Source organism: Mus pahari, chromosome 20 (genome assembly GCF_900095145.1).
Source record: "Mus pahari chromosome 20, PAHARI_EIJ_v1.1, whole genome shotgun sequence".
Classification (NCBI taxonomy): domain Eukaryota; kingdom Metazoa; phylum Chordata; class Mammalia; order Rodentia; family Muridae; genus Mus; species Mus pahari.
Genome location: NC_034609.1, coordinates 11,174,891 through 11,193,069, shown reverse-complemented (window position 1 = coordinate 11,193,069; position 18,179 = coordinate 11,174,891). Strand labels below are relative to the sequence as shown.

At 46.9% G+C, this 18,179-nt stretch overlaps 1 protein-coding gene across 1 annotated transcript in view; it reads left to right on the top strand.

Annotated features, from left to right (window-relative positions):
* The window catches only part of N4bp1 (NEDD4 binding protein 1), a 44,381-nt gene extending 29,123 nt beyond the window's left edge, over positions 1-15,258 (top strand). The window contains exons 3-7 of the mRNA XM_021220298.2: positions 6,400-6,530; positions 8,009-8,105; positions 10,961-11,068; positions 12,683-12,790; positions 14,532-15,258. Of these exons, the coding sequence (XP_021075957.1) occupies positions 6,400-6,530; positions 8,009-8,105; positions 10,961-11,068; positions 12,683-12,790; positions 14,532-14,886 (799 nt within the window). The 3' untranslated portion in view covers positions 14,887-15,258. The remainder of the gene's footprint in view (positions 1-6,399; positions 6,531-8,008; positions 8,106-10,960; positions 11,069-12,682; positions 12,791-14,531) is intronic.
* The last annotated feature ends 2,921 nt before the right edge of the window (positions 15,259-18,179 follow it).

Genomic DNA, 18,179 nt, shown 5'->3' with positions numbered 1-18,179 from the left:
AACTCAGAAATTCACCTGCATCTGCCTCCCAAGTGCTGGGATTAAAGGTGTGCGCCACCACGCCCGGCTCCTAGCATGCCTTCTAAATGCTTGGATTATAGACTTGCGCTATTATACCTGACCTGTTGGTTTTGAGGCTGGAACTTACTGTATAGCCCTTGCTAGCCTGCTAATGTCAACCAGGCAGGCTCCAAAGTCATGAAGATCCTCCAGTCTGTGCCTACCTCGTGTAAGACTTCAGTGGTGTGCATGCCTGGCCTGGCGGTCTGAATTTTTACAAGTATAAGCATTGTTTTGATTTTCTTCTTTTTAAACCCCCTTGCTTTTCCTTTTTAAAAAATAAATTATCGATTGTATGTTTTCATTTTGTCACAATTTAAAAAAAAAAAACCAAACGTGCCACCATTGTAGATGTTAGAAGTTTAGCACTTTGGGCTGGGGATACATGTAGCTCTGTTGGTAGAATGCTTGCCTAACATTCTTGAAGCCCTGGGTTTTATCCAGCATACCATGTAAACTGGGCGTGGTGACCCCTTCCTTAATCCCAGCCCTGGGAAGGTGACGGCAGGAGGACAGAGGTTGAAAGTGAAAGGCAGGGTGAAAGTGCTGTGCCTGTGTCCTTGTCCCCAAGCAGCTGCCTGTTGTCATCTCACATTGGTTTAAGTAAAACTGGAAGAGCCGTTCAGGTACCTGTGGCCTGGGGCTGGCTCCACTTCCTCACTGTTGGAAGTTCTTAAACTGAGTGACTGACTGCACAGAGTTAACGTTATTCATGATTTCAAAGAAGTTAATTCCTTTGTAAAACCTTTCTACCTACAGAAAGATTTCCCAAATTGATATTCAAACAAACCACAGATGAACCAAGGCTGAGCATGGGAGTGATGCTGTGTGCACATGCTGTGTATGTGTTCGAGAGAGAGAGAGAGAGAGAGAGAGAGAGAGAGAGAGAGAGAGAGAGAGAGAGAGAGAAAGACCTGAGGTTAAGATTAGTGTCATCTGTTGCTTTCCCCCTTGTTTTGTTTGTTTGTTGTTTTGGGATCAGGGTCTTTCACTGAACCTGGAGCTCACCAATTTGGCTAAATTAGCTGGTGAGGGAGCTCAAGGGTTCCTCCTGCCTCTGCCTTTTTGCCAGTGCTAGGATTACAGGTGGGCGCCCCACGTTCATTTGTTACGTGGGTGCTTGGGGTGGGAGCTTCTTAAGTCCTCCTGCAAGTACTTTGCAAACAACCGTCACCCTCTGGTGTAGTAATGGCTCCTCTCTCTCACAGTGGTCACCATGAATGTCCAGTGATGCTGCTCGCCATGGCAGGATGTGTTCCATACTAATCCCCCCCACACACACACACTGGAACACCCCAAACACCACAGATTTTTCTAACACTTGGATATAGTGCTGCTGTTTTTGAAAAGCAATGATTATCACTTAAACATGTATTAACATACATGTTTAGTATTATTTGTTTGCTTGTTTCTGTCTGTGTGTGTATATGCCATGTGTAGTAACAGACAGTTGTGTGTGAACAATCAGGCGTGGATGCTAGGAACTCAGGTCCTCTGGAAGAATCACACATGCTCTTAACTGCTGAGATGAATTGTTATTACTATCCCTATTATTTTTTTAAGATGAATTTATTTATTTTATGTATGTGAGTAGGTTGTGAGCCTTCACGTGGTTGTTGGGAATTGAATTTAGGATTTCTGCTCTGACTGGCCCTGCTCGTTCAGTCCCTGCTCACTCCAGCCCAAAGATTTATTTATTATTATACATAAGTACACTGTTTAGCTGTCTTCAGACGAACCGGAAGAGGGCGTCAGATCTCATTATGGGTGGTTGTGAGTCACCATGTGGAGGCTGGGAATTGAACTCGGGACCTTTGGAAGAGCAGTCAGTACTCTTACCTGCTGAGCCATCTCACCAGCCCTTATCCCTACTATTTTAATCATTATTTCCATCTATGTTTGTGGATAGGGGCACAGGGAGGTTGTGCACATGCAAGCTGATGCATTCAGATGTCAGAAGAGGGGGTTGGGTTCCCTGGAGCTGAGGGTCCAGGTGGTTGTTAACCTGGTGTAGTGCTGGGAGCTGAGCTCCAGCCCTCTGGAAGAGCAGCAAGTGCTTTAGCCACTGGGCCACTTCTCTTAGCCACTTACTGGTTATGAAAACTGATTCTAGAGGATGTGACCTTTCTTGAGATTTACTGATGTCTGTGTCTAAGAGCGGCACTTTTAAAGGGTGTGCACCTGTGACCCAGCACTTGGGAAGCAGAGGCAGGCATCTCTCTGAATTTGAAGCCAGCTGCTCTCTAGAGCTACACAGGGACTCTCAGAAAACAACAGTAAAAAGGGACGTTACCCTAAAACAGAGTAGATTCACATGGAATGTAGGTAATCAAATTTCCTGTTCTTGCCAGTCTTTCTATAGCAGGCTCCATGACTGTCTATTAGTTAGTGGAGCTAGAAGTTACAAATCAAAATTTGTACCTTGATGACATGATTGTCATTCTGATCGTTTTAACTGAGACCAGGTTTGTTTGTTTGTTTGGTTGGTTTGGTTTGGTTTTTTGTTTGTTTGTTTGTTTGTTTGTTTTGTTTTGAGACAGGGTTTCTCTGTATAGCCCTGGCTGTCATGGAACTCACTGTGTAGACCAGGCTGGCCTCGAACTCAGAAATCTGCCTGCCTCTGCCTCCCAAGTGCTGGGATTAAAGGCATGCGCCACCACGCCTGGCTTCAGATGTTTTTTAAATTAAGTTTTTTGGCACCGCTGTGTGAGAATTGAACTTTGATTCTTAGACCTACTAGGCAAATACTATTTCTAAAACTTCATTCTCAGCCTGGTACATTATTATTATTATTAATGTGTGTGATGGAATCTTCATACAAGTTTTTTGGAGCAAAAATTTGGTATCACTTCCATGACCTTGCCCAGGGTCACACCTAGACTTGGGGCCAAAGTCCTTCCTCAGCACCTGGCCTTCCTGTGTTAAGATTAGAATGTTCAGACCTTATCAACATTGGATGAATAATTGCTTCAGAGGAACCCTCACCCATTTGCTGTCTTAAATGAGAAGGAAATCTGAGGCCACCAGGAGCAGGGTATCCTGGGGGAACTCCCTGAAGCAGACCGGTCCTGCTCTGCCCTGGGTTGCTGTTTCTTTGTCTGACACGATGTCTGCAGCTCATGTATATGATGAGAAATTCCAAAACACCTGCCTTATGCTGCTGACTCTGTATGTTTTGGGTTCGTTTTCCCCTTGTCACCATGAATGAGTCAGTCGTGAGTCAGTGGACATGTTTGCGGTGTCTGGCTCGACATCACAGTGGCGGCTGAAACCCCAGCCCGAGAGCACCTGACTTGTTGCTTTGGTGATTTTCCGTGTAGATGGGGTTTGCCCGTTCACTTGTCAGAACTGTACATTCTGTCCACTTTCTTGCCGGTCTTTCTATAGCAGTTCCACGACTCATTTTTATTAAGTGGAAGTTACGCTGTCCCGGTTAACTCAGAAAGGGCTTTCCACTACTCCCCGCCACTGCCCGCCTGGGTTAAGGATCACAGCTATAGCTATTGTTACCCAGCTCTCCTCTGCCTTAGACATGTTGGCTGCTGCTCTGGGGTGAAAAATGGCTAGGTCATTTGTTTCTAGAGGCATGAACAGGAGGAATTCATTCTCCCTGGAGAGCTGATACACCTACTCTCCTGCATGTGGAGCTGGGAGCCTCACTGTGGCCCCCAAAGTAGAAGGTGTTGTGTTCTGTACACCTTGAATATATGCTCTCTAGGTCAGGGTGGACCACTGGTCTGCACGTCCTTGTCCACCAGCCTCTGATGCAGAGACCAGAAGCAGCAAGGACTAAGCAGACGTACCCAGCCAGTGTAGTAGGAGTAGGCTCAGACAGAATTCTTACTGGACTGTCTACTGTTAGGATACTGTTTGGCTCCACTTGGTTGGATTTTTTTTTTTTTCCTCCCTGGGGCTGAGGCTTAAACTCAGACCACACCCCAATGTTCCATCCCATTTTCTTTTTTATGTGGTTTTCTAGATAAATCTATCTACTCACTTACTCAAACTTTGAACCACTGTTTTTAACACTAGAGACTTTCAGGGTAAAAAAATGTTGTGATCTTACCACAGAGAACACTGAAAACTGGGGCAGCATTAGAGCTTCCAGAAACTTTGTCACACCGCCTCAGAAGGCCAGGGTAGCATGTGTACATGTGTGTGTATCTGTGTTTTGAAGACCGTGGAGGCCCTTTCAAGGCTTTGGAGGACTAAACAGGTTTTCCTAAGAAAGCGCGAGGCTCTTGATTTGGGATGTTAGAACCAGATGGCTTAACTCCAGGCCTGTCTTCGGTGTTAAACAATTGATGGGGTTATTCTTGAAAAGCAACAGCAGCACCCCCAGTAACGAGTGTCGCATTGGTTCATCCTTACCCTATCAGCAGTTGGCTTATTTGCTTGCACGTGTTTTCTGGGATAAGATCTGATCCCAGTTTTTTCTTTATGGTCTCTGGAAAAAAGAGTGGGCTTTAATTCCCTATCAGAAAGAAGGAACTGTGAGCAGCTATTCATTGCAACCTTGTCTGCAGCTCTTCCCGCTCTCAAGGGTCAGGGATGCAAATGGGGTTGGCAGCATTCTCTAGTATAGCATGAGGAACTCGGCCAGGTTTGAGTCTGACCCAACACACCACCTTCCAGCTAGCCACATGCTGTAGACAGGCCATTCTGTCTTGCACTCACAATAGACAAAAGCTGGGAGGTGAAAGGTCAGAAAGGGTCTTCTGAAGGATTGCTTCCCACAAGGCTGAGCCTTCAGTGGGCTGGAGGGTAGGTGAGGCTTAAGCAGCCAGAGGATGGGCACACCTGGCACATGTATTATGGAGCATCTGCCTTTGCTGGCTCTTTCTGCCCCGTCAGAGGGTGAAGGACCTGGGAGGGGATTGTATGGGAAGGACTTCCCTCCTTCACCTTTGTTTAACTGCCTGAGACAAAAAGGAAGGGTTTTTGCTTGTTTATTTTCACTGCATTCATTTACTTACTTATCTGGGTAAACATGGGGAGCACACCATGCTGCCCCTGCCGTACTCATATGGGAGGGAGCCGTGTACCTGCGTTTTTAATGTGCATGAGTGTTTTGCCTGCGTGTGTATATGTGTACCGTGCACATGCCTGGTCAGAAGAGGGTTTCTGATTGCCTGGGACTGGAGTTACAGATGGTTGTGAGTCGCCATGCGGGTGCTCAAAATGGAATCCATGCCCTTTGCAAGGTCAGCAAGTGCTCTTACCCAAGGAGCCATCTTTCTAGCTTCTGTTTTGTATTTTGAAATGAACTGCCAGACTTGGGTGCAATTTTTTTTTTTTTTTTTACTTCAGTAGCAGGAGATCACACACTGGGCTGAGTGCAGCCTCTTTCTGTTTTACGAGCAGGAACTCAGCCATATTTGTCATCTACAGCTGTCTGGCTGTTGTCACATTGCTATGGCAGGGTTGAGTGGTGACAATTACAGATGGAAGGTTCCAGTTTGTTTCTTGCATGCTTACCTCTTTCTCTGCTTTTTGCTTCACTCAGTACAGTCCCCGTGGCCCTAGTCATTTGATTCTTGTTTTCAAATTGTCCTTTATAAGGTTTGAACTTGGAAACTTTTTAGTTCCCTGGAAAGTGGGTGTTGTGCCTAACACCCGTTAGACAGCAGCAACATTGGGTAGTGTGGTATTGGCAGAGTCACATCTTTATTCCTGTCCTCAACCACAGGAAGGCAGAGCACGGGCATTGTCACAGCTACTGAACTGTTTTTACTTGAGGGACAAATTCTGTATTAAAATTCATAAGAAATTCTAAGATGTACACCGGCAGTGGAGCTTGGTAGCGGAATGCTAACAGCGTGTGAGGACTTCGGCTTGATCCACAACACAGTAAAAAACTACTACCACCAGTATAGTCACTCCGTAGAGGTATACATCAGTAATGTCAGACCTCAGAAGACTGAGGCAGGAGGATCACAAATTTGAGTCAGCTTCAATGACATATAAAGACTGTGTCTGAAAAAAGAAGTTAAAAGTTCTTAGAGGCCGGTGCTTAGACACAACTTAGGAATAGGATCTTTCCCCAACAGAATACATTTAAAACCCATGATAGTAAACAAGTATTGCAGCAAGCCTGCCACTCTCCACCACAGCAGCATACTCAGTCAGTCAAGTACAGGGAAAAGACCTAGGGCTCTGACTAAACTGCAGGAATAGCTTGGTCAGCAGGTCTAACTTTACAAAGCAGCGAACTGTACAACAAATGTGAAAGTAAAAGTGTGTTTGTGTTGTTTTTGCTCTGTATGGTTGTTCTTTTCTGTGGTAAAACCTAGATTTTTCTGTACACTTTAACCTGAAAGAAATTGTCCTTCCTTCCAGCCATGGTCTGAAAAAGTTCTTTAGTTGCCGTGGAATAGCAATTGCAGTTGAGTATTTTTGGAAGCTCGGCAACAGGAACATCACTGTGTTTGTCCCGCAGTGGAGAACAAGACGGGATCCTAATATCACAGGTGAGGCCCAGTGATCTTTCCATATTTCTGGTTAGATATTTAATGCTTCAAATTTCAACATATGGTGCTTAGAATAGAATCGTGCACATGGGTCACAACTTGAATGTCAGAATTCTAAATTAGTTGTGTCCGGTAAAATAGCAATTGAAAACTCTGTATGGCTGTGTACACCTGTGATGTCAGCGCTCAGGAGATGGAGGAGGAAGGGCAGAAGTCAGGAAGATCAGGGTCATCTTTGGCTACAAAGTAGGACTTTTAGCAGGCCTAGTGTAGACACACCTCAGTTGAGAAGTGTTGTAGTAAGAAGTAGGTAGGGAAGGGCAGAGACCTAGCACAGTCGCTAGAGAGGATGCCCCCCACTAGCGTGGGCTTCTGAGAATTTAAATAGTAGTTTTTGAGTGGTTGCTTGGAAGATGAGAACCTTCAAATACATCTTTTCAGTAGTATGATGGCTTACTATGAATCATTTCTGTTCGCCATTATAGTACTTTGTGGCTAACCTACAGGCCCTATACAAAAGGTTCAGATTTAATATAAATTGTGAAGTATTCCAGAGAAACTTAAGGCTGTTTTTTGCCTTAGGTGAAAAGGCTATGCCAGGCACCTAGAAAGGAAAGGTAAAGCAAGGTGGGAGTGTTGTATAGAGTTGTCTAGCACAGAAACAGGAAGTGAGACTCAGACACGGGGGATGGCAGGTCCAGAGTGTTCCCGGCTTCCTTTATTTGGGAGAAGATCCACAAGAAATGAGGCAGGTCCACTCCTTTCTTTTCTGTCTAAGTGTCAATGTGACTTACACACCATGCAGCTCTGAGGCAGGGAGCCCTCCATTGTGGGCAGGGCAGGTCACAGGCAGCACTTTGGTAAGAGATGCAGACACAGGGCTCTTAGGCTCCAGCTCTCAGCTTCTCTTGCCTGTGACTGCTTTTCCACTGTAAGGCACTGGCCCTCCATTCTGTCACTACTCAAGCCTGCGAAAACCAGTAAATACTTGTACAGACAGCTGAGAGCAAGAGAGGAAGCTGCAGCCAGGCTGGAGCACGAGCAGCCTTTCTCATCTGGAACAGTGGCAGTTCACTCCTGCATCCCCTGTTTAAGACTGCTCCCCCCCTTCTCCCCTCCCCCACACTTTGGGTGACCCTTGTCATTTCTCTTTTTATGCTCTACTTACAGTATATACTTTTGGGAAAGTTCTTGGGGGCAGGATTAGTTAAGTATGGGCTTCCGGTTTAGTTGTCATTTAGAGGCAGTTGAGTTTAACATTTTGTTAGCTTGTTTAAAATCTACCCAGTCAGTTCATATGCTGGGCTTGCCTTAGTGTAAGTCATTTTTCTTCTTTCGGTGAGTTAGTCAAGTTGAGGAACTGGGAAAAAGAGTCTTTCTGCAAGACCCCAAGTGAAATATTTGGATTTGCATTCATTTATTTACACATCTGGGAAGATAGTCTTTGCTGAATACATATCAACTTCTTCCATGAACAGAACAGCACTTCTTAACCCAGCTCCAGGAGCTTGGAATATTATCTTTAACTCCTGCCCGGATGGTCTTTGGAGAAAGAATTGCTTCTCATGATGACAGGTATGAAGGGCTGTTTTTCTTCCCAAGGTGGGAGTGGGGTGGTAAGGAGCCAGCTACCTGTCCACCGCATAGGTCTGCATTCTGAAGGGACCTGCGTAATTCAGTTTCAGACTCATCACCAAGACCACTGAGATACTCAATAAGTTTAGGAATGGCACAAAAGAAACTTGGGTGATTTGCTTTGAGTTGGTTTATTTTGATAAAGCATGTCTGAGATGAGAAAAAGGCAGGTCTGTGTAGTTGGCTGATTTTCTTTTTGGAGATTAGGTCTCACCATGCAGCCCTGGCCCAGAACTCACTCTGTAGATGAAAGATCCAAGCAGATCTCTTGTGTTTCAGGCCACCCCGGGTTTCCTGGTGAAATCCCCACCCCCGAAAGGAGGGATTTTGATTCCACCCTTCCCTGTGGTGTGTACTTTACAACTCTGTTCTCATGCTCTTGTGTCTGGAGGAAGAAGCACGGCGTGTGGGACCCTCAGGCTGACTGTCCCTTCTTCTCTGCGTTACCCTGCCCATTTCCACATCCCTCCCAGGGAAGGCAGTGCTTGGTTATCCAAGCTGATACATGGTTAAATGGGAAAGAGGTGAGTTAGGGCCCCAGTAGACATTCACTCACTGACAGGAAAGAGAGACTGTGTTAGGTAGGGTGGATCCGAGGTGTCATCAGAGAGTAGTGTGGCTGGAGCTGAGCAGGGGATGGACAGGGTTAGGAGCAGCCCTGGGATCTGTCCTGAAGGACCCTCTGTGGACCCTGTCACAGGCTCAGGAGCCCTGGAGTGCTCAGGCAGGAAGCCTTCAGGTCCTGACACCACCTCAGCTTTCTTCTCAGCGCCAGGGACTCAGATTCAGGCACAGGCTTCAGCGGAGGCTTTGCTTGACCTACGCAGCCTCTGGGCATCAGAGAACATGGGTGTGTATCCCAGTGGATATGAGAGAAGCCTTCCTATCTACTTTTATTGACATTTGGGGAGATAGCAGCATTGAAATTTATGCTCTTTAAAATAAACTATAATGTTCATAAATAAGGAAGTCAGCCAATCATGGTCGTTCAAACCCATGATCTCAACACTTGAGAGGTAGAAGCAGAAGGCTTAGGAATTCAAAGTCATCCTGAGCTACACAGTGGATTCTAAGCTAGCCTGAGCTACACAGTGGATTCTAAGCTAGCCTGGAATATGTGAGACCCTTGGTGAGGCGGGTGGGATGGGGGTGTAACAAAAACAGCACACTTTCTAAGGTTCCTGAGATCTTGGGAACCGTTGAGTTGTTTGAGTCCCACTTAGAGATAGCCAAGCAGAGCAGTCATTCATAGCCAAGCAGAGCAGTCATTCATACTTAGAGACTGCTAAGATGGATGGCCATGCATACCTTTGAGGCCAGAGGTCTCTTTTGTTTCATTATCTTTGTTCTCGTTCAAGAAATAACATTTCTATCAACTCCAGAGGTTTCAGTTCTGTTTTGTTTTGTTTTTTAGCTAGGTTCTCAGTATGTAGTCTTGGATGTCCTCAGACTTCACAGGTTCACTCTGTACCTCTGTCCCACAAGTGCTGGGCTTAAAGGTGTGCACTACTATGCCTGGCTACTCACAAAGATTTTGAGAGGGTTTGAACAGGAATAACCTTCAGCAGTACGACACAATTCTTTATTATTTCATTCTTACTTTTTTCAGCATAAGGCCCTAGTTCTATCCCTAGTACCCTATAAACCAGGAATGATGGCACACACCTGTAATCCAGCACCACAAGGTAGAGGCAAGAGGGTCAGAAGGTTAGAGTCATCCTCAGGTTACTTAGTTCAAGGCCCACCTGGGAGATTTAACACACACACACACACACACACACACACACAAACATACAAACACAGGGCTGGGAGTGAGTGATAGGTCCAAAAGGATCCCCGTTCTCCAAAATGACAGTCTTGGCTCAGCTCAAACCTGACCATAGAAAGACTGCTGTGGAAGATAGAAAAGCTCACCCACAGAGCATCCCGGCTGCCAGAGAGGGCCACTTCTCTAGCCTTTGTGGTTACAAAAGCCCAAAGCTAAGTAAGCGCCGGGTTCCTCCAGTCCCTAGAAACATGGCTGTTCTTTCTTCCCTCCCCACTATTCTAGCTTGTAGGTAGCAAGCACCCACACACACACACTCAGAGAGAGAGACAGAGAGACAGACAGACAAACTAGCCACGGCCAGTATGCATCTTCTCTCTTCTCTGGACTCTACCAAATGCCTCTGGCTGTCCTTCTCCCCAGCTGTGGAGCAGTCACCCTGGTAGTTTCTCTACTGCACCTCACTTACACTTACCTAGCATGTTAGGCCCTCAGTTTGATTGCCAGCACTGTAAGAACTGTTTTAAAATGCAAACCGTTTCACCACCCTGCGCCCTGTCATAACTGAACGAGTCTATATTTAGGCCAATCTGACTGATGTCTTCTTAAAGCAAAACAGAAAATGGATTGCTTTTAAAATTGCACAGCTGGCCATTAAGTAACTTAACACTGAACTAACTCAGGCAGTCAAGCAGCTGAAAGATGAGAGATTTCACAGGCCTGTTACCTTTAACTCGCTCAAGCCTTCATGCACTCTTACCAGTTTATTGGAGGAACTTTTCTAGGAAATATAAGACTCATAGTTAAAATCATTTTTGTAGAATTAAATTGCATGAAAAGTTGATTTATAATCACATTAATAATTCCAGAGATATTCATCATTTGAACATTTTCAGTTGACAGGGGCCTAACTCTCCATCCTGGGTTCAACTGGCGATTTCTTAAGAAGAGAAAACCCTTTCATGTCCTTGGCCCAGCGGCTCCAACCAGGCCTGGTCTTTGCTCATTTTGAACCCTCTTGTTACCATAGGTTTCTACTGCACTTAGCGGACAAGACTGGAGGCATAATTGTAACAAATGATAACTTCAGAGAGTTTGTGACTGAGTCGGTGTCCTGGAGAGAAATTATTACAAAAAGGTAATCTTTTCTTCTTTGCTTTGATCAGAAGTTTGTGTGCATTTTGTGTAGCTTCTGCTTTCCGGGGTGATGAACCCAGGAAGGGTCAGGGTGGGCCTGTTAAGAGTAGCTGAAGCACAGCAAGGGCTACACAGAGAAACCCTGTCTCAAAAAAACAAAAAAAAAACAAAAAAAAACAAAAAAAAAAAGAGTAGCTGAAGTGTAGGCTCTGGAGTTCTGTGACTCAGCAAGAGCATAGGACACAAACATTTTGCTGAGCGAAGGGGGCACATAACAGGGTACAGGGTGAGTCTTTCAAGTTGTAGTGTCAGTGTCTGGTGTTTCCATGAGTTTAGCGTGCAGGCTTTCTTGGTGATACTCAGATGTGTTCAGTGACTGAGCTCCTGCAGAGCAGTGAACTCTGAGTTCCCGAGCCCCCAGAAGACCTGCGTGCTTGAGCAGCTGCTTCACACAAGTAGGAGCGCCATGCTGTGGCTCCAGGAGTAAAACAGACATGCCCATACCCCAAATATGAACCCTGAAGTGAATGTGACTGCCTCGTCTCCCTTGGGGTTTCACAGTTGCCCTTTGTCTGGTACAGCCTCATAGCTTGCTACATCCTAACAGGGTTTTTGAAAAAGCTTGGCTTGGGTTGAAGAGCAGTGTCAAACCTGAGGACCTGAGATCAGAGCCTGGAACTACACACAGGAAGAGAGGTTCCCTCTAACCTCTGCCTGTTTGCAGGGGCACATACATGCACACAGACACGTACACAGTGTAACTTGAAACTTACCAGAAAGAGAGAGCTTGGTCAGGAATTCTGGGATAAAAGTGAATTGCTGTCAACATTCTGACTTCTGTATTGCTACAAAGTCTTGGTGCTGGGTGGAGGAGAGTTGCTCTCTGACCTGGTGGGCACAGTTGATGAGTGAGCTGTTAAACTGCTTGGGTACTGCTGTGTGCACATAAGGATGCTTTAATTACAGTGGGTCTCAAAACAACCTAGACGTCAGAGAAGCAACTCAGAAACCAAAATGTGGATGACAGACATCACATAGTAGGATTTTTTTACTCTTATGTATTAATTTATCTGAGACAGGATCTCCTGTGTAGCTCTGGTGGGCTCCACCTCACCTGCTTCTGCTTTGGAGTGCCGGGTTAAAGAGCACAGATCACCAGGCCAAGCTAATTTTTTACTTTTTACTTTTTGTAAGGTGCTAGAACCCATGGCCCCGGGTGTGCCAGGCACGGCTTTGCTGCTGAGCAGGCTCTGGTTCCAACCTGTCCTGTCCTTGATGAGTAATGCGTGCTCGCCCTTGGGGTTCTCCTCCTAGGACCTTGTTTCCAGAGGTTCACCTAGAAACACATTTGTTTCCAGTTTCACTTAAACTAGACCTTCATGGCACACCTACTGAGTCCCAAGCAGACAGTCTTTAACAGTGTTTCTTATCTGGTAGAAGACGCCTGGCTGGGCACACAGCCAGCTGAGAAAAGCTGCTTGTGTGGCTGTGTCCACTCCCAAGTGACACTGATCTCACCTGGTCAGTTAGCAGTCATCACTCTTAGACTGTCTGTTGCCCCAGGATGGGGAAGGGAGGCTACTGTTTGTCAGCTCTGTGACCTTCTGTGTTGTAGACTGCTTCAGTACACATTCGTGGGGGACATATTTATGGTTCCTGATGACCCTCTGGGAAGAAACGGACCTCGGCTAGAAGAATTTCTTCGAAAGGAGGCCTTTCTTAGGTATTTATTGCCTTCCCTTGTATGTCAAGGTTTATTATTTCAATTGAATGTTATGCTTCAGAGCAGTTACTGTCCTTAATAACTAGAAATGCCATATTTTTTTAAAACCTTAATTAGATTTATGATATGTGACCAATGTGGATCCCAATCAAGCAGTCACTCCAAGGTTAATCCTCAGTATGCGCTTTTCAATTTTCTTTTGCCTGTCTGCCTGTTTGAGACCATTTCTGTGTCAGCAGGCTGAACTCGAACTCTGATCCTTCTGCTTCTGCCTCCTGAGTCCTGGGGCTCCAGGCCTGCCCTGTGTGAGACTCCTTCTCATTTTACTCTAAGACAACACAAATACTCTTGAAAGTCTAGGAGCAGCAGATTTTCAAGCGGGTGATAACTTCAATCGGTGCTGTCTGATTGCTTTTGTGGGAACTTTGTGGAGTTGTTTGAGTGTGCAGTGCTGATGTGAACTCATGTCCTGCTCAGAAATCATTGCTAGAGAGCCAACAGCTACAGTTCACCATCACTGAATGGAAAATCCTGTCTTGCATATTTGTCTGTCACTGATAAGTGATATTTCTATGTTCAGAATTCTTGGGTGACCTTGTTAACCACAGCTTCCCAGTGGCAGATCTTTTTCTGTTTTAAAACCAAAATAACCTGTATTTCTGTGGACCTTCTAGCAGATTTTGGCATAGAGTTGGGCTTGGTACCTAAAGGAAGAAGGCACACACTCTCCCAGCTTGCAGGGCTGCTAATCTGTCATTTGTGCCTTTTGTGACCATCTAGTGGAACTTGATGGTGCACAGACGTGGGTCGATTTTCATAGAGGGAGAAATAGTGAATAGTTTATAATGGAGACCAGCATACGTTCCGTTGTCTAATCTGGTGATCATTTCTCCCAGAGCCTTTGGGTTTTATCACAGTTGAGGTGTTAATCCCAGACAGGGTCATTGGCCCACACTGAGGAGATGACAGCCTGCCATGCTCGCACTCCCTTCCCCTCTACCCCATGTCTTATATTGGAAATCCTCATTGCATTTTAGGCCTCACAGCCTGTGTTTGAGGCTCTGTGTGGTCCCCATGCTGAGCCAAAGCCCAGGTCAAGCTAGAGGTGGGTTCTTGGCTGCTTGTTCCACTCCTGCAGTAGCCTGGTGAGAGGATCAGCCCTTCTGGTCATTTTCAGTCCCATCTATTGTCATTTTCAAAGTGCTTGGTGGCCAGTTGCCATTACTCTTTCATGAGGGGATGCTATTAAGGTTAATGTCGCTTTTGTAGGCTGTTGAGCTTCTGAAATTGACAGTGCTGTTTCTCCCAGCTCTCAGCTGCAGCTAGACTTGATGGGAGTTGTTGAACAGGACAGATGTCCCCTGTATGCACATATAACACCATGTGCATGTGCATTGAGAGCTCATTGAAGACAGGAAGTCCATGAGCCTGTTGGACTTATCTCTGTGCCCAGGGAGAGATGCCTCTCCTCGGTTCTGTAAGCTGACCCTGCACACAAGAGTGGGAACCTTACAGAACCAACAAGTGTGGCCAGCCCTAACACAAAAGACTGGTGAGGCGCTGTCAAATCTAGGGATGCTCGGTCCCTTATGGGTCTGTAAATGGTACTGGGTGCCGATTTCACCACCCCATAGCTTTCTCCTCAGGCCTTCAGAAACCATGGAACTAGCATCTAGGCCTTCGGTGTTAGCCATAGGTGCTTTGAAAGGGTTTCTTACTGTCCCTCTCACTTCATCCACAGACACATGCAGCCGCTACTCAATGCCCTGCCAAGTGTGGGCACATTTGACCCTGGCTTCCGGAGTCCCAGCACCCAGGTAGCCAACACCAGCCACCAGCCTCCACCCCGGATCCAGGCCTCTTCAAGCCCTTGGCTTCCCCAGCAGTCCCACTTCACACCCCTGGCCACCCTTCCCAGTATGCAGCAGAACCTTCCTATGCCAGCACAGAGATCTTCTGCGGAGACCAACGAGCTGAGGGAGGCACTGCTGAAGATCTTCCCTGACTCTGAGCAAAAACTGAAGATCGACCAGATCCTGGTAGCTCATCCATACATGAAAGACCTGAATGCCCTGTCTGCCCTGGTGTTGGACTGACGGCTGGGCTAAAGCCCACTGATGATGGGGAAACTGCCAGCTGTGGGAAGGACCGTATGTGAAGAAGCCTTCCCAGAAAGCATTGCTGTGTTGTATAGAAAAAGGAGGGAAATGTTTTATGTATACAAAAATCTGGGTTTTCAAAGCCAGCTTTTTTCTATATATAAATTATGCTGCTATTACAGATTTAACCTTTTCTGTAAAAGGAAAGTACGTTTTCTGCCTGTTCAGAACTGTTTAATAGCAGTTACTCTTGAGTGTATTTACAGTTTTATGTTTTTTAAACTATTTTCCTTAAAGCTGAAGAAAAAATGACAAATATGGTTAGCCTTTCTAAATAAAATTAAAAAAAAAAAATTAAGAAAAAAAAAAGGAGTTGCTTCCTTAAGGAAAGCAAGACTTCTTAAAGTCTATTTTCTTGAGGTAATTTGTCCTGTTACTAAACATGGCGTGTGCTCCCCCGCCTTCATCCCTAGAGTTGGCCTGCTCTGCTCTTGTGGGGCCTTCTCAGCGAGCCATTATGAGAGTGGAGAAGTGGAGCCACTAGATGGCACCTGGTGCCTGGGCTGTCACCAGTGGCCAAAGTCAGACTGAGGAGCAGGTGGGAAGTCTCAGAGGCCACTCAGCCCCAGCATTCTCCCTGACTGCATAGCTCTGTAGTGCACTCACCAGCCATGGCCGCCATGTTCCCACCCTGGCTCCACAGCTACCTTAGCCTCAGAAGAGAAGGTAGGCACTGAAGCCTCTGATGAGGAGACCCCCACATGGAGTTTGTACAGCTTTGCCAAAAAGTTTTCTATTCTCAAGGATGCCCCAAGCCAGTAAATAGCATTAGTCGTTTCAGAAGGGCATCAAAGCCCTGCATTTCCCTTCTTTTGTCTACTTAGAGGTTTCTTAGCAGCAGTTCCTGAGTCTTTCAGAACCAGTTATCTCAGTATTGTCTCTTCTCGGTGTAGCTTGAAGTCTGTGTCTGTGAACCCCTTCCTGGTCATTCTTAGCGTCTTGGCTCTCACCCGGACCTTCAAAGGGCTTCGTGTTCTCCATCCATGCAGTCTCCAGGCCCTTGTGGTTAAATTCACTGCCCTGTGGATTTTTCTCCTCCCGGTCCCGCAAGTAACCGAGGACTTGGTGCTGGTTTGTTATGGGTGGTGTAGGGACTGTGTAGATCACAGAATGCTGCCATCATGCTGTGTCTTGGTTCATTTGGTCCCTGCATCCCTCAGGAGATGAACAGAGCCTTCTAGGTGGCCATACTTTCCTGTTCTCTCCTGAATTTGTTGATGATCCAGCCTGCTGGGGAGCTGTTTGTCATCTGTCACTAGGGGGTTTCAGACCTGCAGGCTGTGTGAGAACAGAGACTTCTGGCCAGCCCCAGGAGTTAACCCACCACAGTCCCCCACCCAGTGCCTCAGGTTGGGAGCACAGCAAAGGTGCCAAGGTAGAGCTGCCTCCAGGGCTTCCTGGCATGGTCAGTCCCAGCCCAGCGTTGCTGGGAACCAGGAGAGCGGGGATACTCCATAGCTGCCTCAGCCTGATGCTGGCCTGAGGAGCACAGGCTCTCAAAGGCCCTGCGGTTAGCCTGATCTTTGAGTTGTGTGCCTCTGTGTTCTTAGTATTGTTTCTGAGAGATACCTGCCCATTTCCCCTTACCCCACATAGGAGAGAGGAGAAAGCTGGAGGAAACCGAAAGGCATTAATTACTTTGTAGATTATAATGTGAAATATAATTCTAGATTCTTTGTGAAATCTGTCACATTTAGGTATAACATTTACAGCCCAGTCATCCAGCCACTGAAGAAAGCTCACAACTTGCTTCTTTGCCTCATCCAAAGCTCTGTTGCTGCTAGGTGCTTGTAGATGCTTGACCTCCATCCCTCCAGTGCCTCCTCAGTGAACTTGGGAGCATCTTGGAATTCCTCCCTGTGTGGAGTGCCTCTGCCTCCTGTGTATCCTGACATTTGGGTGAGGTGGCCAGCCCCTTTGGTTTGGTCATTGGACAAGGTGTCTGACGGACTTCCTGTGTGTGTGTGTGTGTGTGTGTGTGTGTGTGTGTGTGTGTGTGTGTGTGTGTGTATTGCCATAGCTATCCTGGTCCAGTGTGGTTGGCAGGCTCAGCTGTATTTCTAGGACTTGCTGAACATGTAAGGCATGAAAGAGAACTCCACCCCTCCTTGCCAGTCCCAGGTACCTAGCCCTCCCCCTGGGAGGGGCATCTGCTGCAGGCCCTCACCTGCTTCCCACACCTCTCCTGTGCTGTCCCTCCTCAGCATTCTGAGCCACCTCAGCTGGGTCCATCAGTTGCACTATTCGCCCAAATTGTTACTTGGTACCTCTGATCCCTTTAGTTAGAAACTCCCTGTGTTCTGTTGCTAATGCTTCTCTCTCTGGCTTCCCTCTTTAACCCCTCCCGGATTTGGAAACTTGGCTTCTGCCCACCACATGGGAGTAGCCTGGGAAATCACTGGTTGCCGTCTCCTCGTTAATGGAGTAGCTACAGGCAGCAAAGCCATTGGCCTTCCTTTCTCTGTTGTCCTTCTTGAAGCACTTCATTCCTTTCTTCTCCTTGAAGGCCTAGCCTTAATACAGTTTCTCAGCAGGTGGCTCTCAAGCTGAACCACCCCTAGGGCTCACCGAGAAAAGGGCAGCCCTTGCTAAAAGGCAGGCTGTCAAATCTGTCACCGCCCTGAGGGGTGGACTCAGTGCTCTAGAGGAAAACCTGGTGGCTTGTCACTGCCACACGCCCTGAGTGCAGAGCCGCGGTAGGTGGTCTAGAACTGGACTTCCTTAGGAGTCACCACTCTCCTGACCACCCTCCACTCGGGGACACACATCCTCTCACTAACCCTGTGGGATCTTGGCTCCCAGAACCTCAGCCTACATCCTGCCATCTCTCACCTAACCCTGAGGTCCCTTATATCCTTCTTGGCCCTTGGCTTGCTACTGCCTACCACCTGTTCCCACAATCCTCCATGACACAGTTCCCTGATTGGCTACCTTACAGTTCTTCCCTCTCCCTAATTCCGGGGGACTCCCAAGTTCATCTAGAGGACCATTTTGCGTCATCCTCTTCCTCTGATCTGTAACTGCGACCAGAGCATCTTCCTACCCTCTGAGCCTTGTGTCCGCAGCTGCTGCCCCATGGCCACACTTGACTGTCTACTTTCTCTCGCCATGATCCTCACTCCAGCCACCCAGATCTAGGTACCCGTGGACCCCGTTCATGTTTCTTCCTCTCATAGAAATGCCCTTCTGCCCTACAGCCTGCCTCCTCAAAGGCCCAGCCTTGAGTTCTC